The sequence below is a fragment of the Diabrotica virgifera genome, chromosome 4 (genome assembly GCF_917563875.1).
Source record: "Diabrotica virgifera virgifera chromosome 4, PGI_DIABVI_V3a".
NCBI classification, from domain to species: domain Eukaryota; kingdom Metazoa; phylum Arthropoda; class Insecta; order Coleoptera; family Chrysomelidae; genus Diabrotica; species Diabrotica virgifera.
The window spans coordinates 109,162,071-109,188,019 of NC_065446.1; the positions used below are offsets into that span (position 1 = coordinate 109,162,071).

Here is a 25,949-nt window from a genome sequence, read left to right on the forward strand (position 1 = left end):
CTCATCGAACACTTTATTTTATTTGACAAATATATTTTGTTAATATTACACAAAATAACAAATTATAACAAGAGGTTTGTGCAGTCAGCATAAAAAACCACTTTGTATTTTTCATTTAGATACAGAACCATCATACAGTATACAACATATAGTATCTTCATCATATCTTCACTTTAAGCATATCTTGATATATTAATTCTTGACAATAAGTTATATTATTATCTTTCATTGCCATTCATGGTCTATCAGAAACTAACCATTTACATCTGCTGTAGTTGATTGAAGGATTAGCTCCATAGCTCTTTTTTGATTTTCCTCATTAAGGCTAACTTTAGCTTTCGTGACATTTTTAGCATCTGTGTTTATTTCAGTGATTCTTCTTATTGCTTCTAAATGATCAATATTTAGAAATCCACCTTGCGAGCAAGTTGTTATTTGTTTGTGGTCGATTTTCAATAAGTTTTCTATAGCTTGTTCGAAGGTTTCAAATATGTGTCTGAAAAAAATATATTAATGTTGTAATTATCATTATTATCTAGTACCAACATGGTTGGAATCCATCTTTATGATGAACTCAGGTATGATGATACTAGAACTAATCTTCACTGAGAAGATTAACACAATTATACCATCTAGAGGACAAAAAGTCCCAAATAATAATTGGGCCTTAATATGGTTCACTGATGGATCTAAAGCTTCCCATGGTACTGGACCAGGAGTCTTTGAGCAATCATGCAATTAGAATAAATCTTACAGCCTAGGTCAACATACAACTGTATTCCAGAGTTTATGCTTTGGTGGCCTGCATTAATGAAATCATCAATGGAGACCATAAAGCTAAAAGAATCAATATTTACACAGATTTGCCAAGCGGGTATTCTGGTAGTAAATATTCCACCCACCAGATCAAAACTGGAGAGGATCTGCAAAGATCTGCTCAACAACCTGGTGCAAAAGACAATAAAGTGTCTTTAATATGGGTGCCGTGTCATGAATGGGTGCATGGGAACGAGCGAGCAGATCTGTTTTCAAAGCAAGACTTGAGAGAAACCTTGTAGACCCAGAACCTTTCCCAGCAAACAGATTTGATCCCAGTTACGTGATAATTACGTTACATTTACGGCAAATTTCAACGAACACGTAACTCGGTGATTTATGACGGGAAAAAAACGTATTTCAGTGCCAAATCATTCACCTATATATTAGTGCTTCCTTTATACATGTTTGACATTAGAATAATATAAAATCATAATGACGAATATAGTACATGTTTTGTATAGTAGGTGTGAATGTCGGTTACATCGCAAAGGTACGTTTATTTTACGTAATAATCACGAAACAGAAATAACTTCCTTTGGTTAAATTTTGAGAAATATTTTGGAAAACAAAATTTTACAACGGTGTTGGTTAAATACGTATCGCTTGAATTTTACTCACTGTATTTTATAGACATCGAAAAATTAGATGTATTTCACGTAAAAGTAATGTAAATAATACCAAAATTTAAACAAAAAGTTTCTGATTTCGCTTTTAAAATCATTTAGTACAATCATTTCAATCCAACTTTGATTTGAAGCTATGTTTGCTATTTTTTTCTTTAAAAATATCACAGCAGCTAAAATAATATTGAGTCTAATTTTCAAATCGCGCGCGGTGATGACGTACTACCAAGCCTTTCTCCTCCTTTAAATACTATCACGTGACCACGGTACATGATTAACATAGTTCGAAAACTAAATTAATCGATTTATCGAATAATAGATACGTTTCGATAGGGTTATTTTTTTTATATTATTCTAGTATTGAAATACATTTTTAGTAAGACCAATTAGTTAATAGTAGAAGAAATTTAAAAACAAAAATAAAATACGTAATACTAATTTTAAGTAAGTAGAATAGTTTAACTGTAATTTAAAAATAATCGATTTTTATAATCGATGATCATAACCTCTAATATCAGCTTCTCACATTTCTGCACATTTCTCAGTTCTCACAACAAAAAGTGAAAGTGAAACGTGAAGAGCTTTATTTCCCTCATTTTATTTTAGGCGGGTTTATTTATAATAAATAATGTCTTTCGTATTAACGTTTACCTCACTGCTCGAGAGTTGAAGTGTTGTAAAAAAACAAGAAAGAGTCGTCAAAATAAAAAGTGACCTGTGTTGTGTTTTGTGTTAGCAAATTTTTTAATAGGTCTGTAGGTCGGTAGCATTTTTGGTTCATTATCTTGTATAATAAGACAAATGTTTTAAAGTCTCTAAATTCTACTAAATAAATACATTGTTAACACTTTATTTGCTTGTTTTATTTATATCATATGAGGATAATAATTACGTGATTCATAAGTTAATTAAGGTCGAATTATTTACATGAACCGAGGACGTATCTTTCACGTGAATACTAATTTTACTAATATATACATTCCCTAAAAGATACATTAATCAACACATATTTGCAACGTGAATTTCCCGAAACATTTTATTGCTATTTAAGGTAAATAACACGTCTATTGAAGACGAGTTATTCACGTAATTTAAAGACGTATTTTCAATGTGACATTCCAACCAAATTTTCACGTGAAATTCACGTAAGCAATTTACGTATATTGGGGACAAATGTACCTAAAATTCACGTAATTAACACGTCGCTCTGTTTGCTGGGTTCTGTGACATCACTAACGATGCTACAAAACGAGCTTCAGAAATAGCTGATAAGGAATCATCAAAAGAAATGGAGAGTCACTCAAGACTCAAGAGCAAATCCAGCCTAACAAAATAATAAGAATATTAATAAAAAAACTCTCGAAACAATTTGATGAACCTCAATAAATGAGAGATCAAAACGGTCACTGACATATTGACCAAATATTTCCTTTTAAGAAACCACCTTTAAAACTAGGTAAGGTAAATGAACCATGATGCAGAAAGTGCAAAATGGAAGAAGATACTGCCACTGATCCACATTCTATGCCAACGCAAGTGATGTGAGGCAGGAATTCACTGGTCAACTGAGGTCTGAACCAGAAGAGATCCTAAAACTACGAATAAGAAAACTGTTGGTCTTCGTTTATGCCACAGTGGACTCATTAGAGTTTAAGTAAAAAAAAACAAGGTATGGTACAAAAACGTTACCACCAAGTTCCAGATACTAACGAATCTCGCCCGATTTTAGAAGGAAAAGAAGATGGTATAAAGAAAAACGCAGAGGAATTGGTAGAAAACAGGCCTCTTGTTTAAAGAATATCAGGGAGTGGACAGGAATAAAGAAAGCAGAGCAAATTTTTAGAATAGCTCGTTACAGAGACAGTTTCGCCGTGTTAATCGCCAACGTCAAGGGAACTTGATAAGGCACATTAATGAAAAAAAAATAAACAACGTAAACCTTTCCTTCTCCCAATTAGTTTGCTTGATGAAAACTTAAAGGAATACTATTGCTACGGCTACGAATTAAATAACCATCGGGTGTTTACTTACAGTTTATTGTTGTCCTTAAGAAATTGTTTTCCAAATTGCTTTATGTAATACAAGTTACTAACAGAATATTGCAACTTAGATCTTATTAGAACCAGTGTAATGACTGGTATTATTTCTTCGTTGTTAATTACAGGTATTTCAAGCTCTTTATCTAAAAAACCAAGTAGAATAGTAAAGTTAAAGTACAGTCCAAAGTTTTATATATATCTAATACATTTTTAAAAATTGAATCAGAATCACGAGTTCTCGAAACGAAGAATGTGCGAAATCTAATTATTATCTTCAGTAGAGAAGTAATTCAATCAGGTCGTAACTACTATGTTGGGGGTCCCGGGGCAAACGTAATCTGGGGCCCCCTACCGGGAGGTCTGGGGAATGTACCCCAGAGCCAGTGGAGGGGGGGTTCGGAATTTTTTTATATTTAACCCTTTGAAAACGCATTTTTTCTCCTGTGTGAACACCACACTCTCTTCTTTCTGTTGTTTTTAGCATGTCCTTCAATAACTATAAAATTAACAGCGCTAATGATTACTTATTCATCTGTATCTGACATTGCGGACGGATCATCAACGAATGCGTCCATTCGCTATAATGTAAATGGTCTTATTTTGTAGCGAACGAATAACCAAGCGAACGTAAATGCTCCTTAAGGTGCATTAAGCAACTGCAGTGTGAGCCAAACACACTCAGTGAAGCTGGTCAGTGTACTGGTGGGACTGATCCTAATGTGCTGATTGTATCTTACCCTGACCTTTCTTTTCAACATGTGGTACCATGTAGTTCCTTTCACGTACCAAGATGTGGTCTGGAGTAAATTGGTTAAGACAAAGTAGTTGGGACCTGGAGCCCCTATTACGATTGCATTTTAGTTTTTGTTTCGCCAAAATAACTAATTTCCTCAGTAACAATGTATATCTATACGAAAGGTCTCGGGGGCCCAGCTTAGCCCGGACCCCCTTTTCCAATGGTCATTAAGTTTAATTACGCCGAAATAACTAATTTCCTAAGTAATAATTTAAATTTTTATGTTAAGGTATCGGGGGCCCCAGCTTAGCTCAGGCCTCAGGGGCCCCTGTTCTATTTCAATTGCATTTTAGTTGAAAAGGCTAATTTCCCCAGTGAAAAATTAACACTTTATGTTGCGTTATTTTTAAAAGGTCTTTATAAAATTGTGCCATTTGAAAATATTTTGTTGGGATGGAATTTCGAAATACATATTTTTATTTTCCTCGTTAAAATCTATGTCAATCTCTGTCAATCATTGTAATATCTCGGCCAATCAAAGGGGACTCCTGCGGGGCCCCCTTGGCTGGGGGCCCCAGTGGTTGCCCCAATGGTAGTTACGGCCCTGATTTCAATGACATTTGCTTTGGCCAATCCTTATTAAGTGAACATTTCAAAGTACATGGTTAAAATAGCCCAAAGATTTTATAAAGACAATGAAGAGATCATGAGACTAAAACATATTTCCCATAGTGCAAAATTATAAAAGGTAAAAGACAACGCTCCATATACTTACCCCAAGAATTATTGAGCCGATGTAGTGAGTACATAATGGGACTGATTCTAGATGAGAAAGGAAAAACAAAGCTTGTGAAGGTACGTATGCAGCAGAGATACTGAACCAGACAAGTAGACGAGGAATAGATATAAAGAATGGACATAAGTTACTATGAAAATAAGAAAAGAAAGTCTTCAAGACATCCAAGAATCTCGTGGATTAAGAATATCAGACTGGGGATTAGAAAGGAAAAGAGTATAAGAGCATAACAAATAGCTTTCATTATAAGACTGATATTTTGATATTTTGCCATGAAAATGGCAATCTTACTCGATCTTTTATAACCTAAAATTTAATGTTATATGAGATACTTCATTCGTCTTTATTCATTGACCAGCCAAGGACCTTAATTATGAGTCATAAAAGTTCTAGTGAGAAAAAGTAATGAAATGTGTAATTGAAGTAGGAAAAAAGTAACTGTGTTTTTTATAAAGTTATTAATTTTTTACCAACCTGAGTACTTAGAGATTAAATTAACTAAAGCACTTTTCAATTCGGCGAATATAGTGTCATATGTTGTACATAGACAGTTCAGTTTTTCCAGTGGACTATTGTGAGAGTCCCAAAAAGACAGTTCAACTATCTGAAACAAATATAGTTTATACATAATATATTATTATAGTCTGAAGAAGATATAAGTGAATATACATAATAACTGCAAGGTAATAAGATGAGCTATGGAGCTAATGGAGCTATGGAACGGCGAATGCTCAACAATAAGCTCAGTCAGCGATCGCAAATCTAATGAAGAGAAAGAAGACGATCAAAGTAACGGATGTGATCCAGAAGATTGCCATGTTGAAATGGAACTGGGCAGTACACATCGGAAGAATAGAAGACAATCGTTGGAATAAGCTAATTCTCGAATGGCGACCAAGGGCAAGATGGACTGATGACGTCAAGCGAATGGCTGGCCACCAATGGATGCAAAAACATCAAACAGATATAAATGGACACACCTAAGCAGTGGCGGCTCGTCAGGGTCGGCAGTGCCGACCCATACATTTATGGACACATAGATTTTTTAAATATTTAATTTAATCGGAGTTGATGATATTCGTTTCTGTGAAATAAAAAATATATCTGTGAGATAATACAGACTAAATTTTATTCATTGTTTTTAAAAGACTTCGATCCCGATACGTTAGTTAAGTGATCCCTGTGCGCTGTGCGTAAGAGACTTTTCAAATTAATGATCCTATAGCCATGCACCCGCACCCGATTGCGATTGTGTGAATTTTTATTATAAAGCCCGGCACGGCATGCCGTCCCCAGATCGAGGATTTGCTATATAATAAGAAGCTATGGAATATTAGCCGATAGGCAACCAATTATACATTCTCCGTACTTATTTGAATGCAAAGTACGGCAGCGGGTACCTCTGCCGAGGCCGAGCGGTGATCTGCAAACGGCAGAAACTCACGTACGTAGCCACGTATTGCCTTGCTGGCGCGCCCGGGATAATTATGAAATAGGTAAGTAGTTTTACTTCGTTTAATTATTAATATTATTATTGATATTGTTATTCTTTAAAGTTGTTAGGAATTACCATTTAGGGGACAGGATGTATCGAAGCATTCGTTAAATCAAGTTAATTATAGAGAACAAATAAAATTGTTTAACAAATACTGGAAATATATGGACTCGAAGAATATACCGGCGTACCTAAAACAGCACAGAATGAAAGAATCAATTAGTAGTTACATTTTGATCCTTTTCGGTAGAAGTAGACGAAACTACTGATAGAGGTAACATGTCATTCACAAGTATCAATAATTGTTCTTCGATACGCGTTACGTCTAAATTTATGAGAGGTTGTTAGGTTTTCAGACGTGAGTAGAAGCCATAAGACATAATATATTTTTGCTGTTTTAATTTAAAGGATAGATTAAATTTTTTGATATCAAAAATAAATTGGTAAGGCAAATTTATGACGGGGCTGTCTTGATGTCCAGTGAATTGTATGGTCTCCGGACAAAGTTAAAACAATTGCACCAGGCAAAACTATTATTTACTCACTGTTATAAGTCATTGACCTCTTTGACTATTCAAAATTTAAAAGTTACGCCAAAGAATTTTCAAAATATCTATTAGACAAGTTCATTAAAAATTATCCATCATTTTTTAATCAAATAAAATAAGAAAATGAATTAACAGTTTTATATTCTGATCCAAATATTTTCGGAAGTTGGGATAAGTTACAGACTATGTATAATTTTATATACTGCAATTTATTAGGTACAACAAACTGTTCTCGAAATTAATAAATTATTGTGCTCAAATGTGGGCAAATTCTGTCTCAAATGAACGGGATTTCTCTTGTCTCAAAAGAGTCAAAACGTATTGTCGAAACACCATGAAACAGGAGAGAATGTCAAACTTGTCTCAAATGTCGATAGAAAAAAACTTTTAAAATCCCTCCAAAACAATAATAAATTTTACAATTACATACATTATAACCCATTTTGCTACTTCGAAACAACATATTGTACAATCTACTAAATTATGTTAAACAAACGTTTCTTGCTACTACCGGAGGCGTACGACGGGGGAACGTGAATGGTTGACCCTTCCCAAATTCTACGCCACTGGCGGAATTGCCATTTCAGTGCAATTTTTTGATTCTCCAATACTTTCTATGTAAAAAATATACTCTTCATTCGTATCGATTAAGCCAGAGGTCGGCAAAACGGCGCCCCCAGGCGCCTCTGCGCCCTTCAATAAATTTTAATGCTCCCGTAAACTATTGTTAATTTAGAAAAGAAATTCAAAACGTATATTTTTTATACGTTTATATTAATATATTTTTTAGGTCAAAAAATAGTTGGCGCCCGCCATGAATTTTTAATTTAGTATTTCACTCTATACATTAAAAATGTTGCCGACCTCTGGATTAAGCCATCAGTTTTCGAGATATTTGAAGCTAAAAATGAAGGAGCATAATACATTAATCAAAATAAGTATTCCTTTTCATTTTTCAAATACCTCGAAAACTAATGACTTTATCGTTACAAATGAAGAGTATATTATTTGCATAGAAAGTATTGGAGGATCTAAAAATTATGCTAAAACAGCAGTTTCATCAATGGCATAGAATTTGGGAAGGGTCAACCATTGACTTTCCCCTGTCGAACGCCTCTGGTAGTAGCCAGAAACGATTATTTAACATAATTTAGTAGGGTGTATAGTGCCTACACTTTCTGCCAAGTATCACACGGACATGTCAAATTATTTTAAAGTATTCTTTTTTTAAAATAATTTATTCTTTATTTAAAACTTTAAGAACTATGTGTGCCCGGTACTATAAAACTATTTGACATATCCTTATGGTACTTGGCACAAAGTGTAGATACTGTACACCCTACTAAATTATGTTAAATAATCGTTTGTGGTTAATACCAGAGGCGTACGACAGGGGAAAGTGAATGGTTGACCCTTCCCAAATACGACGCCACTGATGAAACTGCTATTTTAGCATAATTTTTAGATTTTCCAATACTTTATATGCAAATAATATATTCTTCATTTGTAACGATAAAGTCATTAGTTTTCGAGATCTTTGAAGCTAAAAATGAAAAGGCACACTTATTTTGATTAATGTAGATATTATGCTCCTTCGTTTTTAGTTTCAAATATCTCGAAAACTAATTAATGGCTTAATCGATACGAATGAAGAGTATGTTTTTTACATATAAAGTATTGTAGAATCAAAAAATTTCACTAAAATGGCAATTTCGCCAGTGGTGTAGAATTTGAGAAGGGTCAACCATTCACGTTCCCCCGTCGTAAGCCTCTGGTAGTAGCCAGAAACGTTTGTTTAACATAATTTAGTAGGTTGTACAATACCAGCACCACTAATATATTCTTCATTCGTAACGATAAAGTTATTAGTTTTCGAGATATTTGAAGTTAAAAATGAAAAGGCACACTTATTTTTATTAATGTATTATGCTCCTTCGTTTTTAGCTTCAAATATCTCGAAAACTAATGGCTTTATCGTTACGAATGAAGAGTGTGCTATTTACATAGAAAGTATTGGAAAATCAATCAATTGCACTAAAATAGAAATTTCGCCAGTGGCGTAGAATTTGGGAAGGGTCAACCATTCACGTTCCCCCGTCGTATGCCTCTGGTAGTAGCCAGAAACGTTTGTTTAACATAGTTTAGTAGATTGTACAATACCAGCACCACTTACCAAATTTCGTGTTGTTGTACCATGCCTGTCAAGACATATTCAAAAATAAATAAAATAAAAGTTTAACTTTGACACCCTGTATTTCGGTTATTGTCAACTTTTGTACTAAGGTAAGTTAGCTTAAGTCGACCTATTTTAACCTCAGGAATCTAAGGTTAAGCCCATTCTTTGCCAAACACCCTGTATATGGAATATGAAAGGAAGTTCTAATACAGTTTGGAGGAAGATGGCAAGTATCATTAAAGACACTGCTATTGAGATACTTGGAAAAACGTCAGAGAGAAGTTTGAGAATAAAGAAAACTGGTGGTGGTCAAATGACCTTCAAGAAAAAATAAAAGGAGAGAAAGTTATATAAACAGTGGCAAGAAAATAGCTTGGATACTTATCTTCAAAACTATAAAGTCGCCCAAAAGGAAGCGATAGTAGCAGTAGCAAAGGCTTAAGCAGAAGCATATATAAATATATGAAGGGTATAGAATCAAAACCCGCTTTCTCCATCCATGGACGAAATTAAGTTGTTTATATTTTCTTAATCTGTTTGTTGAACCCTACACGAATCCAGACCTAGTTTGACTCAAAATTAGCTTTATCCAACATAAATTCAATGTTAAAAGTAGACTTTTGAATCAAACCCGTCTTTCTCCTAAGACAGTTCTGCGTGAAAAACGTCTTTCTCCAACCGACCAATAGGAGGCCTGTAAAGTGAGTGGAGGGGACCCACACAGATTTAATCGCTCTATTTGTCTAATGCATTGTTTTTTTCTTTTAAAATTTACAGTATTTACAGTAATATTTTTCTTCTATTCGTAGTGGATGTTCAAGTGACTCCTGTAGGACCTGGTAAAAAGGCAAGGAAAAGAACACCGATGTAAAATGAATGGGCAAAAACTAAGAAGAAAAAAAACCTGAAGTTGAGAAAACTACGGATTCTAGTCATGATCTTCCAAGAACTATACCGTTATTGGAACCGATAAAATCTGTTGTACCACTATCAAATTAATTACTCTTATTCTATTAAAATCTGCAAAAAAAAAAGTTGTAAAATTCCATCTCCAAAAAAGGGAATTGTTTCAAAACTTGCTTTCTCCAAAAGTTTGCTTTAAAACCCGCTTTCTCCAAATAAAATGCCAATTATTTAATTATTGACGAAAGTTTGATTTCACTCATTATGCAATAACTTGTAATGGCTTGTTTTTGATAAGTTTTTAGCGATTTATGACAAAGCAAAATTTTGGAGAAAGCGAGTTTTGATTATATACTTTGATTCAAATATTGGGCAAACAAAGCAAAAGATTTTAATCAAATTAGATGTATCCGAGTTGAAAATAACAAAATACTAGTCCACGAAAAGGATGCGAAAAAGACATGGAAAAAGTACTTTAATTATCAGTGACGATGTAGCCAAAAAAGCAGACTAGAAAAACTAGTTGGAGGGTCTGTTAACATAACAAATACGTACGAACAAATACATCCCAAGCAGAAGCGGATCTAGTGGATCAGTTAGCCTAAAAGCAATTCCTATTACGGATTAAAGAAACTTTTAACGTCAAATTTAGTCAGAAAAAGAACGAAAATATTATATACAGAATAGCAGGCTGTGGTGACTGGACCACTTAGAAAGAATTAACGAGATAGAGCCGTCAAAACACATTTATAACCAAAGACCAAAAGCAGCGGGTTTTGTAGAACCCTCAACACGCAGAGCTGTTGCAGAGCACATTAGAGAAAATTAAACAGATCGCAGACGAGCGACATGCCCTATACAAATCTCGAACTCCACGAAAGCGACTGAAATCCAGGAAAAGCTTCCTTGGAACAGTGCACGATGAACTGCCTGAGTATTGTCCTCTTTCCCAGGTTCAATGGACTGGCCAATCTCTAGACTTTAAAACGTGGAAGCTATGAATAGAATAAGAACGGGGGTCACTCCAGTAAAATCAGACATGGTAAAATGGGGGAAAATAGACCAAGATGATGTGAACTGTGACTGTGAAGAAATACAGAGTATGAAACATCTTCGTACATGTAGAAACTGTCCTCATCGGTGTCCATGGGCGCCCATACCCATGAGCAGGGGGGGCCGTGCCCCCTAGCTTTTCGTCGGCTGCTTATACTATACCTATATTCAGGCGCGGATCTAGAAATTCATAATAGGGGGGCCCAGCCTTACCGCAAATATTATATTATCCAGATTTAGCCATACGACTCACGATTGAGCTCTGGTGAGACCATTTTCGTGTTATTAAGCCGTAGGTGACTTACTACGTCGGAGTATCTTCCAAAAAATGTCTTACATATCTGAATATTAAGAGTAGTACAGCTTTATTATTCCAGATTTAGCGATACGGCCCACACTCCCTCAAAGGGGAAAGTTCATTCATCCCAAATATACAATGCTGATTCACAGTGCATATAAAATTCTTCAGGCTGTTGTTTTAAAATTCGAGTTTGCACACCACGTAACTTTCTTGAAATATTAGCTCCGCCATCATAACATTGCCCACAAAGATTTAAAATATCTAGCCCTAAGTGCTGTTTCACATCATAAGAATTTTAGTCGTGCGATGGTTAAAATCTACATAGTGGCAATCATATATGGAATCTTTCTCCCTTCTCCGAACGTTTCAAGCGGTGAATGCGGAGCCACTATATAGATTTTAACCATCGCACGACTAAAATTCTTATAATGTGAAACAGCACTTAGTCTCTGAGTTTACATATTATAACGCTTGACACTGTCTCTCTAGTTAAATCCTGCATCACTACTAATCTCAAAAAATCATCTTTTAAACAGTACTTTGTATCATCATCTTTGATGAAACAGTTGTTTCATCTACCAAAATAGAAAAATATTTGCTTCGCTTAACCGCTTCAACAATTTTTTTCTCAATAACAGTGCCACAACAGTCTATGAGCTCATTATTTTTGAGATGGTATTCCAGAATATGATCACTTGCATCAACTCTGTATTTAAGAAGTTGCCTGAAGTTCCCTTCGTTTGAATTATTGATTGGTTCAGACGGTTCCATATCCAAATCAATAGAACCGTCATTTATGTGCCCTCTTAAAGGAATATTTTGTCTACCGCACAAAAATATTGCTTTTACAGTCGAAACAATTTCAAACAATTTCATTTGACTTTCGTTTACTGTTTTTGCAACTTCATTATTCAATTGAAAGATAATGTTTTCTATCTAACTTTCAGACACTTTTTTAAAGTTGCTACATTTTAATTGAGCCGTTTTGTGACAGTTATTATAAGAATGGCTCCTTTTGCTTTGTCCCCTTTTAGGTCCGAATAAAAAACACACAGGGCATTAAGTACCTTCATCTTTCTTACTGTAAGATAGTCACGGGAATTTATTTAGCCACATAAGCTGGAACTGTCCTGAGTATCCCGATTCTAATGTCTTTGGAAAGCTGTATTCACAGGAATCCAAGGATAAGTTAGGTCATGATATTTTAACTCGTCGTCACTGCACTTTTTGTTGCCCACAAAGCAACCGATATCGTTATAATTAGGGGCTGCCGGATTTGTATCACACGTAACTGATTCTGGTGAAAATATATTTACACCAATACTGCACTGTCCGACACCTGACATTAACATAAGCCTATTATTACCATCGGCAACATTAGTAGACCGAGATCTTACTTCAGAACATGGCTTTTCCAACTGTAGGTGTTAAGATTAACCTTTCTACGTGTTTGCGTTTTAAAATATCGTTTTTGTTATTATTTGAATTGAGAAAGATATATCCGTTGTTTATGGTTTCATCGGTACCCAAACAAATGCGCCTGCAGTTTATTTTTCAGAGAAGGTTGCTTTTATTGGATTTTATGACTTCTTTCAATTCTGTGGAAGCGGTTGTTGTGTATATTTAATGTTCTACTGATCGCTTGAAGTTTAGAGTTGAGAGAAAAAATAATAAAAAATACTTATAGACTAAATACAATAGCGGGGTCCATGGACCCGTTGACCCCCCTCTGTATCCGCGCCTGCCTATATTGTCATCCAAAGTATACAGAATGTAGCAACATCTTCACGTCTGGCCCCCTCTAGAAATTTTTATATGGGCGCCAATGGGTATACCCTCAAAAATTTGTGGCTCGCCAACAAAGACGGAACCGACGTAGTCCGATACTGGACCGAAATTCTATGAATGGCATGTCCGGACACGATAAAGTAAATAAGTAACCAAAGACCAGAGGGAGTGAGGAAAATAGGCATGCCCAAAGCTCCATCTAAGGACCAGGTGGAAGACAACTTACGAGTGCTAAGAGTACGAAATTGGACAACGAAGGCGAAAGATAGGAAGGAATGGAAGCTGATTCTAGAACATTCCAAGACCAACCAGGGGTTGTAGAGCCAATGATGATGATAATGAAGGATTAAATGTATATCATAAGTTTACTTACTGCTGCTGTATATGGAACTGAACAGTAAGAACTATCGTTCTGTTTGACAAGAAAATTTTGGTTTTTGCATAACGCCATTGACGTTTGATATACCCGCAAATCAAGTTCAGTCCAATTGGCTCGTACTACTGGTTTTAAATTGTCCCAAAGTAGGTTGTAAACAACGCTAAAATAAAAGAGTTATTTATAATAATTATTCAGTTGGCTCTACTGGCTGATTGACATCTAGTCATTGCCATTAAAAAAAGCTGGGTCTGGTAGTGGGAGCATGCAAAATAGAATTCTATTTTGCTGACGTCACAAAACGAATTTCACAATGCGAGAATCGACTGTTGCTAGGCAAAGTGACGTCGCTAAAATAGAATTCTATTTTGCGTGCTCCCACTACTGAATTTTTTTTTGGAACAGGTGCGGGAGCACGCCAAATAGAATTATATTTTAGTGACGTCACGTTGCCTAGCAACCGTCGATTCTCCCATTATGAAATTCTATTTTGTGACGTCAGCAAAATAGAATTCTATTTGGCGTGCTCCCGCACCTGTATAGAAACTTGGTGTTAGTTTCGCTTCATAACGAAATTATTATTTATTATTGTTTTATTATTTCTTGCAAATAAATTTTACAAATTTTATTATTAGTAAATAACTTTTTATAAAAATAAACCCAAATGGGTGAAAATTTTATGTTAACTTTGTTAACATAAAATTTTCACCCATTTTGGTTTATTTTTATAAATATTTATTTACTAATAATAAAATTGTTTTTCATTACTTCCATTTAGCGCGCCTATGAGTATATTGTCAAAATAATGATCTTAGATAATGTCAAATATTGCCACTGTTGCCAAAGTTTCGTAGAACTTTCGAAAAAGGGTATGATACTATTTCCCGAAGTTATATTGGTTACGCGTTACTGTAGGCTCTTAAGAGATACGTATAAGGAATCTATTCGGCTTCCACAGCCAATATGCGTTTAATACATACTCGTGAGAGTAACACACAGTTCTATATAATTATTCAGCCAAGTGTAATTCGACGTGTCCCATCCCAAGATTCGACAATCCAGCGCGCTGGAGAGAAGGAAAAGAAGCAGACCTTATTAAAGGTGGCGTAACATTAAATTTTACATACATACACGCAGAATTTTTAAATTATTGATAAATTGACATATTAACTTCGTCACAAAATATAAAAACCAGTATTTATAAATAAATATTTTTCAAGCGTAAACACTTACAATTGATTAATTACATTTGTACGTAACTTATTACAGTGTACATTTATTTTGACGCTTCGATTTCAAATCCAGACATCAAAAATTTGTTAAATTAAGAAATCATTAGATTTAACCTCTAAATTTTACTTAATTAGCTTCGAGCTTGTGGGCAAATAAAATAGAGTTATTGTACTCACCAATGTATGGAATTAAATATGTTGATGTCTTTAGTTACACTGAAGAAGTTTTCTTGCAGGACCTCGGTAAGATTATCCAAATCTTCACAAATTGCTGTTAGATCGTATTCCGATTTAAATTTCCATTGGCAAATAAAATTTTCCATATCGTTAACAATATTTTTGTTTGAAGTATTGGTTTCTAAAAGCTTTTTGGCTCTAAAATAAAATAAAAACTACGGCATGCTGCAAAATAAACAGTACTAAAATTCGTTTGCCTCAAATTTGTAATATGCCGAAACGTACTGATAGTGCAGTAACTGAAGGTTTTCACCTCCGATTTCGTTGAACCTCCATATATTTTTATGAAAATTGGTGAGTAGTTAGAAGAGACCTCAGGAACAAAGGTGACATGGTGCCAACTTGCGCTTTTATCCTGGGGGTGGATACCACCCCTTATCGGGAGTGAAAATTATTTTGTTAAAAATAACTCCAGAAATCGATAGAGGGACAAATTAGAAGTAATTTTTTTTATATAGTTATTAAAATAAATCAATACTTTTTGAGTTATTAAGATCAAAGGTTTAAATTTTTCGTGAAAATAATACATGTTTTAAAGTGGTTTTTCATAAAGAACTCAAAAACTATAAGTTTTTACTAAAAAGTTATTATTACCAAAATTAAAGGCAGTAAAAAATTTAATACACTCCTTACTTGAAAAACCATTGAATATTATAAATCAAAGTGGGTTATAGACAATTAAATGTTTTTTTTTTTTTTCGGTGAGTAATTAAATCTAAGTATTCAAGCTTAAATATCGGGAAAACGGTGAGTTTTATAACATATACTTATTAAACACTTGTCAAATCAAAGTACTTAGCAATACCTATCAAATAAGTTTTAGAAGAAGTTGATAGCACCACAGTTTAGCAAGTTATAGTGAAAATAAGAGAACCCTTTCGATTTTTATAGGAAAAAGTGAAAAATAAAACATGTGCCATTTCCACAAAAGTTATAATTAGTGCATTCTTTCACGGTTTTTGCTCTAAATTTTAAAGAACCGCTTGGATTGACATGAAATTTGGCGTACGTATAGCTTACATGTCAAAGAAAAAAAGTGATATTGTGCCGATGTGTGCTTTTGCTCTGGGGGTGACTTTCACCCCCTCTTGGGGGTGAAAAAATATATGTCCAAAATAAGTCCGGAAATGGGTAAACTGACTAATTTTAAGTAACTTTTGTTCTATAGAGCTTTTTCGCCAAGTCAACACTTTTCGAGTTATTTGCGAGTCAATATGTTCATTTTTCAACAAAATAACCACATTTTTAGACGGTTTTTCGCAAATAACTCAAAAAGTAAGTATTTTGTCGAAAGAAACGTTCTTAGCAAAAATATAGCCTATAAAAAAGTAAAAAAAATGGTGTACGCGTTAGTTCTCTGGATCTCTTCGAACCAGAGTTATAGCCAATGAAAAATAGATTCATATTCACCAAATTTCAAATATAATATTTCGACGTGAAATATCCAAAAAATTAAGCACTTTTTGGGGAAACTCATTATAACTTTTTTAAAGAGTATAAAAAAATATTTATTTCTGTTTTTACAAAAAGTTTCTAGCAATAAATTTAAGTAAGTTACGCTCAAAATAAAGTTGGTCCCTTTTGTTTTGCCAAAAAAAAAATCGAGAAGACCACCCCCTAATTAGCAAATTAAAAGGAAATTAATCATTACCGCTCCACAAATTATTTTACTTATGTGGTGTTTATACGATCTGTAAGTTTCATTGATTCAAAGTGCTTATTTTTGAAAAAATTTGGTTTCAAAATAAAATTTCTAAAAATTTTAATTTTGAAAAATATACTTTTTTTCAAAATAAGTTAAAAATTGTTAGAGATACCAGAAATCTCGAAAAACAAAAAAAAGTCAGCATTGCTTTTCTGAATATCATGTATTTTTTTGTTTTTCTGTTAGACAAAAATTGATTAGGATTTGGTGTTTCTAAATTTGCATACATTCGTAATCAGTGACTCGTTCAACCCCTTTTAACTACAGCCCTTTCAATAATAAGGCCTTTGAACCGATGAAACTTACAGATCATATAAACAATACATACACGAGTCAAGAAACTTGTGAAGTCGTAACGATTAAGTTCATTTAAGATACTAATTAGGGGATGATTTTCTCGATTTTTTTACCAAAACAAAAAGGGACTAACTTTATTTTGAGCGTAACTTGTTTACTTTTGATGCTAGAAATTTTCTTTATAAAACAAGAATGAAGCTTTTTTAAACACTTTAAATAAGCTGTAATGAGTTTTCCCCGAAATGTGCTTCATTTTTGGTTATTTCACGTTAAAGTAGTCCATTTGGAATTTGAAGAATATGAACCTATTTTTCATTAGCTATAACTCTGCTTCTACTAGGTATGGAGACGTGATATGTACACCATTGTTTTTAGTCTTTTACAGGCTATATGTTTGCTAAGAATTTTTTTTTGACAAAATACTTACTATTTGAGTTATTTGCGAAAAACCGTCTAAAAGCGTGGTTATTTTGTTGAAAAAATGAACATATTTACTGCCAAATAACTCGAAAAGTATTGACTTAGTAAAAAAACTCTATAGAACAAAAGTTACTTAAAATTAGCCAGTTTATCTATTTCCTGACTTACTTTGGACGAATATTTTTTCACCCCCAATAGGGGGTGAAAACCACCCCCTGGGCAAAAGCACATATCGGCACAATATCACTTTTTTTCTTTGACTTGTTAGCTATGTGTGTGCCAAATTTTATGTCAATCCAAGCGGTTCTTTAAAATTTAGAGGTTTTGCAATATTTTACCGTTAAAGAACGGACTAAATGTACAGTAATCCCTATAAGGCTTTCTTTATTTTAGTGTAAGTAATGGGTTCCCGGTGAATTCGTAACTATTTTAATCCCCCGTCCTAATTACAGGCCAATTGGTAACTCTTGCCCTCAATTAATTTTTCGGTAACCAATCAACTACCGGTGAATTTTTAACTAAATAAAGGTATAATCTTTTAGACTTGAAATAAACATATGGAAAATCTCTTTGCTTTTAAATTATCAGATGGATTTAAATAATTTATCGTTGCTAAACATCTAAAAATATTGAATTTACAATTACTTGATAAAAACCAAGCTCGTGTAGAGCTATACTTGATGGAAATAATATTTATAACACGTGTTAATGAAACACTATAATATTGTTTCAATTATTTTATTAAGATATTTCAATTTTTGCTATTTTTTATAGGTACATAATATAATACAAATATAATGTTTTTAAGCAAACCAAGAAACATTCGGTTTAGATTTAAAGTATTAGATTTAATAAATGGTTTCGAATTCACCTGAAGAAAGTTTCGAGTTGGCAGGTCAGGTAATAGAAAAGTTACTAATTGGCCGGTGTACATTTTGATTTGAAAAATTTTGTCATTAAAAGTTACGAGTTGGCACGTGTCCAAGTAATGATCTTAAAAACTTTGACTGGTTTAGAATGCAAGTTTTTGAAAAAAAAAAGTATGATTTAAAAAAATCAGGATATTTCAAATTTTCCTAATTTTTATTTTATTTTGATAATAACTCCAAAAATACTCTATATACGTACAAAATGATACAGAACCAAATTTTAGTTTTTTCTTTAACAAATGTTTTACTGTTTTTAGTATTCCTGTAACATAAAGAATAACCGAGATAGAAACGTTTAAATCCTTAATTTTACGGAGAGAGCCATGTAACAGGGGCCCTTTAACCTTTGTCTTTAAAAAACTGAGAGATCTAGAAGATTAAAATTAATATTATTTTAAATCCCTTGAAATTACCTTTCAAATGGTAATTAGACAAACCTGATATAAAAATTAACTGAGTTATTCTAAAAAAAAAACCATAAATTTTTTTTAAAAATTAAGGTATTAACTTCTTCGGCAGCTCATTGGATAGATATTTATGAGCGCTTTGGCAAATATTTAGTAAGTATGTTATAAATGCATCGTTTTCCCGTTACTTAAGCTTGAATACTTAGATTTGAGTACTATCCGAAAAAAATATACATTCAATTATCTATAACTCACTTTAAGTTAATAATAAAAGATCTTTTAGACAAGAAATTTATTTTACATTTTATTAGCTTCAATTTTGATAATTAGAACTTTTTTGTAAAAATTTATAGTTTTTGAGTTATTTTGAAAAACCACTTTAAAACATGCATTTTTTCCACAAAAAATTAAAAAATTTTGTCTTTAATAACTCAAAAAGTATTCATTTATTTTAAAAACATGATATAAGAGATTTAGCTTATAATTTATCCCTCTATAGTCTATCGGCTTACGGGGTTATTTTTAATAAAATAATTTTCACACGAGAAGGGGTGGCATCGACCTCCAGGATAAAAGCGCAAGTTAGCACCATGTCACCTTTGTTCCTTGAGGTATCCTCTAACCACTCACCAATTTTCATGAAAATCGATGGAGGTTCAACGAAATCGGAGGTAATAGCTCATATCCACCTTCAGTGACTGCACTATGAGTAGTTTTCGTGTTAATGTTAGGTGCTTTAGGATAGTTCTCAGTTTTGCAGAAATTTTTTTACGGTGGAGTCCTATTTTCGGTCATATGGAAATGGCAAAGCAAAACAATTGTTTCCGCAGTACCACAGGCTGTTGGTGAAAAAACGTGATATAATTCAGGAATTTTTGAAACCTATCAGGTGTTGTAAAGGACGATGCCAGGAATAACTTCTACTAAAATGTAACCAAAAATATTGTGCGCTTTTTTTTTAATTGCGATTTTCATTTGTTAAATTTGCAATTTTTAAAGATTTTTAATTTTGCAGCTTAGGATATTGATATTAGAGAAAAACTTTTTAAAAGAAAGTTGTAGTAAATTAAAAAACCTACAATTTGAGCTATGGTAAGTTTAATTTCGTTTATTGGTTATTGCAAAACAGCCTGCGAAAGGTCCAAAATGGCCGTTTTTTACAATTGCATTATTTATTGTACAAATAATTTTTTTTATTTTTTAAAGCTTTAAAATGAAGATCTTTCAATTCTAAACATAAAAAAATTGTAAAGCCAGATTAACGAATTTGTTGCTTAGATATTATAAATTGTTTATCCCAAGAGGTCAAATGTCGAAGGCTATAACTTTTTGAAAAAAAATCGTAGGGTTTTTGTGAAACATCCAATCTCCTTTCAAAGAGTTATGTTTTCATATTCTGATGTAAATAAATGCGTAAAACATTTTTAAACCTCTAGTTTCGGGTTTGAAAATAAGGGGGCAAATTTCGTTATAAACATTTAGAGCTGAAGCAGCCCTGTACATCCTAAGAGTTTTTAACTTACAGATTATTGCTGCTGAAGACGAAACAAAGATTTATAAAAAAATAAAAAATTTCTACGACCAACTGAAGGCGTGATAATTTTTGGATTTGAAAATAAGGGGCAATTTCGTTATAAACATTTAGAGCTGAAGCGACCCTGTACATCCTATGAGTTTCTAACTTACAGATTATTGTTGCTGAAGACGAAAAGAAGATTTATAAAAAAATAAAAAATTTCTACGACCAACTGAAGCCGAGATAATTGTTTTTTTTTCTTAAATCGTAGTGCCTTTATTTATAACAATTAAGAAATTATTTTACGTCATTCACTAAAGAAAGACTTATGTTATTTTAAAATAAAAATTATTATAAAATATAATTACATTTAAGTATTAAAAATTATTTTTAAAGTCGGTGCTTTTGCGAGCGGCCAAATTTTGCAAATCGCCCGGCTCGCTTCAAATGCGCCCGATCGGAAACTTTTTACGTAACTTGTATTAAATTTTGACAGAAAACAATTTAATAATATTACCATTATAATATACAGTCTATTTACCACTGTATTTGTTTTTGTTGATAAACTTTTATGTGTGAAATCTCATTTCTGAAGAAATAATATTACAAAAGTGATACATGTATAAGAAATATATAACTATATTTTTAATTTTTTCATTGTTATATAAATATAATAATATTAATGTTACTTTTTATTATACAATATAAAACTTTTTCTTCTGTAGTGACTATCCGTTTTGGATGTTGGCGACCATCATAGCAATCTGTACTTGCACACTAAATCGGTACTGCTGCTCTAAAAAGAAGCAGGAAGGCGAAGGATTGCCTTGCTAGAAAATTTACTTACGTCGTTCAACACAACAACTACAAATCTTTTTAGAGCAGCAGTACCGATTTAGTGTGCAAGTACATATTGCCATGATGGTCGCCAACATCCAAAGCGGATAGTCACTACAAGAAGAAAAAGTTTTATATTGTATAATAAGAAGTAACATTATTATTATATTTATATACCAATGAAAAAATTAAAAATATAGTTATATGATATTATTTCATATTATAATATGTATCATTTTTGTAATATTATTTCTTCAGAAATGGGATTTCACATATAAAAGTTTATTAAGAAAAACAAAAACAGTGGTAAATATACTGTATATTATAATGGTAATATTATTAAATTGTTTTCTGTCAAAATTTAATACAAGTTACGTAAAAAGTTTCCGATCGCGCGCATTTTAAGCGAGCAGGGCGATTTGCAAAATTCGGCCGCTCGCAAAAGCACCGATTTTAAAAATAATTTTTATTACTTAAGTGTAATTATATTTTATAATAATTTTTATTTTAAGATAATATAAGTCTTTCTTTAGTGAATGACGTAAAATAATTTCTTAATTGTTATAAATAAAGGCACTACGATTTAAGAAAAAAAAAAACAATTATCTCGGCTTCAGTTGGTCGTAGAAAATTTTTATTTTTTTATAAATCTTCGTTTCGTCTTCAGCAACAATAATCTGTAAGTTAGAAACTCATAGGATGTACATGGCCGCTTCAGCTCTAAATGTTTATAACGAAATTGCCCGTTATTTTCAAATCCAAAAATTATCTCGCCTTCAGTTGGTCGTAGAAATTTTTTATTTTTTTTTATAAATCTTTGTTTCGTCTTCAGCAACAATAATCTGTAAGTTAAAAACTCTTAGGATGTACAGGGCCGCTTCAGCTCTAAATGTTTATAACGAAATTTGCCCCCTTATTTTCAAACCCAAAAATTAGAGGTTTAAAAATGTTTTACGCATTTATTTACATCAGAATATGAAAACATAACTCTTTGAAAGGAGATTGGATGTTTCACCAACCCTCTACTGTTTTTTTTTCAAAAAGTTATAGCCTTCGACATTTGACAACTTGGGATAAACAATTTATAATATCTAAGCAACAAATTCGTTAATCGGGCTTTACAATTTTTTTTTATGTTTAGAATTGAAAGATCTTCATTTTAAAACTTTAAAAAATAAAAAAAATATTTGTACAATAAATAATGCAATTGTAAAAAAGGCCATTTTGGACCTTTCGCAGGCTGTTTTACAATAACCAATAACCGAAATTAAACTTACCATAGCTCAAATTGAAGGTTTTTTAATTCACTACAACTTTCTATTAAAAAGTTTTTCTCTAAAATCAATATCCTAAACTGCAAAATTAAAAATCTTTAAAAATTGCAAATTTAACAAATGAAAATCGCAATTAAAAAAAAAGCGCACAATATTTTTGGTTACATTTTAGTAGAAGTTATTCCTGGCATCGTCCTTTACAACACCTGATAGGTTTCAAAAATTCCTGAATTATATCCTGAAATCGACCTATTTTTAACCCACAGCCTGGGGTACAGTACCTATGGGGCAACCTGTCTCATGGCCAGGGAGTCTCTTCGAATGCTACGCGATCATTTTGGGAGATCGCCACTCACCAAACCTAACGCCATCTGATGCGTAGGGGAGAGTTGGATAAAACGGGATAGTCGGATAAAACGGGATACCTAGCCTAGAGACCCAACTAGTGCTGCTATCAATCGGACAACGACGAAAACTTGTTCTCAGTCGTCATTTTAACATTCTCAGTTCGTTTTACCTCGATGCCATTATTTGATGAAAAGTTGTTGTGTTTAGAATTCTTTGACTCTATTTTTATGGTACTTTGTACTTTTAAGTGCATTGTTTTATACATTATATTGCCTACATATCTAATATAAACATATCCGATAACTATTACATTTAATTAAGCACTCATTAACGAATATTCTCATGTGTACTCTATCTCATTTTACTTTCACGTTTAGGCAGGAGCCATTTTTGTTTTGAAAAATGTCTGAGTTGGACAAAACGGGACACTTATAAGTTGGATAAAATGGGATACAGTTTTTTATGTCCCGTTTTATCCACCCATTTATTTGTTGGCCTATTAATTTTTTAAATAACGATAAAGCGTGTTCTCATACTGCATCAGAAAAGAACAACATATTTTTATGTGACTTTTGTTCTGATATACGTACCTAGTCCTAAATAAAAGGTCTTATTTCCCATTTTGCAATAAAACATAAAAAAGGCCTATTTTTAAGTTTCTGACTACTGAAGATATTGTTTTTCAAAGGTAAATTTTGCTTTGCAGTCTTATATCTACTTAAATATACTTTTTAGATAAGTTTATGCAAAAAATTAAATATTGTGCACCTATCCCGTTTTATCCAACCATGGTATGCTAAAACGGGATGTGCAGGACTTTAATAAATATTTTTTTTACTATTTTCCAGTCATTAAAAATAGTTAAAAATATGTTTTTTGTGTGCTTCAATAAATGTTATATCTATAAAAAATAATAATATGATAATTTCTTTAACATTTTTTCCGTAATAAAAATAAACAAGAATGGTATCCCGTTTTGTCCAACTCTCCCCTACATATGGGGAATGCTGAAGGAGACAGACTGATCCACCATCTAACATTCCGGAATTGCCGACTAGAATTAAAGATTTTTTCGTGCCCGAGGGCATATTTAACATCTGTTTTATCAGGAAGGTCGTCATGAACAATGTTTGTAAGGCTTTATCATGTATACTAAATATGTAAATGATCATAAAAATTTCAATATTCATTTCAGTACTGTTTATATTGCCACATACTGTATAATACAACCTCTGTCTTCAGTCCTGATCCTCCGGAGAGAGTGTACTGGTCATCGTGATGTCGTGTATTGCTGTATTGTCCGTCTTCAAAGATCTATATCTCTGGTTATTTCTTTCTACTCAAATACAATCAATAAAACCCAAATAGTAATTCAGTAAATAATGAGTTCAGTTAACAGAGGTTCGAAAGTTCAGAGGTCCGAAAAATCACTGCTTGTATCTCTGGATGAACATTTTTGAAGATAACGTAAAGAACATACCGTAAAGAATTTTTTACAATAATTATAATACCACCGTACTTACTTGAAAAATGTAGGCATATTTAAAAATTCCATTTTGTTCAGCGATCTTTAAAACACAAACCCGCAGCCTATTCTAATACATCACGATTGTTTTTATTATCTTTGTTATCAGATAAGATATTTGGATGACGTAAAAATATAAAAGACTTCCAAATTTCCTATCTATTCAGATTTTGTTTATTATTATTATTTTCACACTAGAGCGTAGATAGTCTTGAATGTAAGGAAGGAAAGAAAAAATATGTTAACAAGGATTAAAAATGTCACAATGTCACATTCACTGCTATTACTAACGCAAGGGAATACCAGGAACAAATAGAGCGTAAGACATAAGAAACCTAATGCAAAAAGTAAGGGAAATAGGATATAAGCACACAACTAACATTGCAGAGCTAAGACATTTAAACATAACCATTTCAAAACTAAAACATAATACTATAAAACAAAACAAAAGCCTAAAAGTTCTAAAATGAAAGTTGCAGACAGAAATGAGGAATATGTATTTTATAAGTTAGAAAATAAGCAAGGGCATGCGATTTATGAGCAATAAGAGATCCTGAAAATCATCCCAAATCACCAAATTATATAGTCCAGATAATCACATTCTATGGTGACTGGACATTGCCATTTAAGAAATCACCTATACAAACTAGGTAAGGTGAATGAACCATGGTGCAGGAATTCACTGGTTAACTGAGGTTTGAACCAGAAGGGATCCTAAAACTACGAATAAGAAAATTGTTGGCCTTCGTTGAGGCCACAAAATTTATTAGAGTTTATGGAAAAAACAAGGTATTATAAAACAAGGCATAAAAGGTCTTATGACCAAGTGGCAGCGACTAACTAGTCTTGCCTGAGTTAGGAAGAAGAATCACATTCTAGAGGTAGATATTCCAGCAATACAAAATCAACGATTATGTACACGAACTTCCAGATATAACTTAAGAAGAAATTAAATCAACGTTAAAAGGTATGAAGCACAACAAAACAGCTGAAGAAAGTGGCATTGTAACTGAATTGAAAAAACTAAGATACGAATGCGTCCTAAAAGCCTTAAATGCCTGACTCTTTGAAGGAATATTACGCCAGAAAAATGGAATAGTGTCTTTATAATAATATTGAGTTAAAAAAGGAGATGTAACAGAAATGGGAAACTACAGACCTATTAGCTTCATAGAGAATAATTACCAACAGACTGGGGCCTAAGCTAGATTTTCATCAACCACTAGAACAAGAGTCGGATTTAGGAGTGGCTTTGGAACGAATGACCACCTACCAGTGATAAAGTCCTCAATAGAGAAAGTTACAGAATACACGCCGTTGATATTAATATTTGTAGACTTTGAGAAAGCATTTGACTCAATCCCAATTGACACATATACCTACTTATTATTAATTAATTAGAGAATGTGGCGTTTTTCGATCATTGGGAATGATTTTCCCTGTAGACTGTAAGAATGTTACTGATACAAAACAAAGCAACCACGTAAATAAAAAATAATTTTACTCACTTTACCAGATCCATTGTAAATTGTATTTTTTAGCTACCGCAATGTTTGCACCAGTTAAAAA

The 25,949-nt window shown here is 32.8% G+C and overlaps 1 protein-coding gene across 2 annotated transcripts; it reads right to left on the reverse strand.

The window, feature by feature from the left end:
- On the reverse strand, positions 1-25,917 carry LOC114331840 (uncharacterized). 2 transcript variants are annotated; one of them, XM_028281512.2, is made up of 6 exons: positions 25,889-25,917; positions 15,063-15,260; positions 13,651-13,816; positions 5,488-5,617; positions 3,474-3,624; positions 1-496 (listed from the first exon to the last, which is right to left on the reverse strand). In XM_028281512.2, the coding sequence occupies exons 1-6, from the start codon at positions 25,900-25,902 to the stop codon at positions 253-255; spliced, it is 903 nt and encodes a 300-aa protein (XP_028137313.1). In that variant the 5' UTR covers positions 25,903-25,917; the 3' UTR covers positions 1-252. The 2 variants fall into 2 exon arrangements, with proteins under 2 accessions (XP_028137313.1, XP_028137312.1); XM_028281511.2 differs by lacking the exon at positions 25,889-25,917 and adding an exon at positions 24,379-24,523.
- Positions 25,918-25,949: the final 32 nt, after the last annotated feature.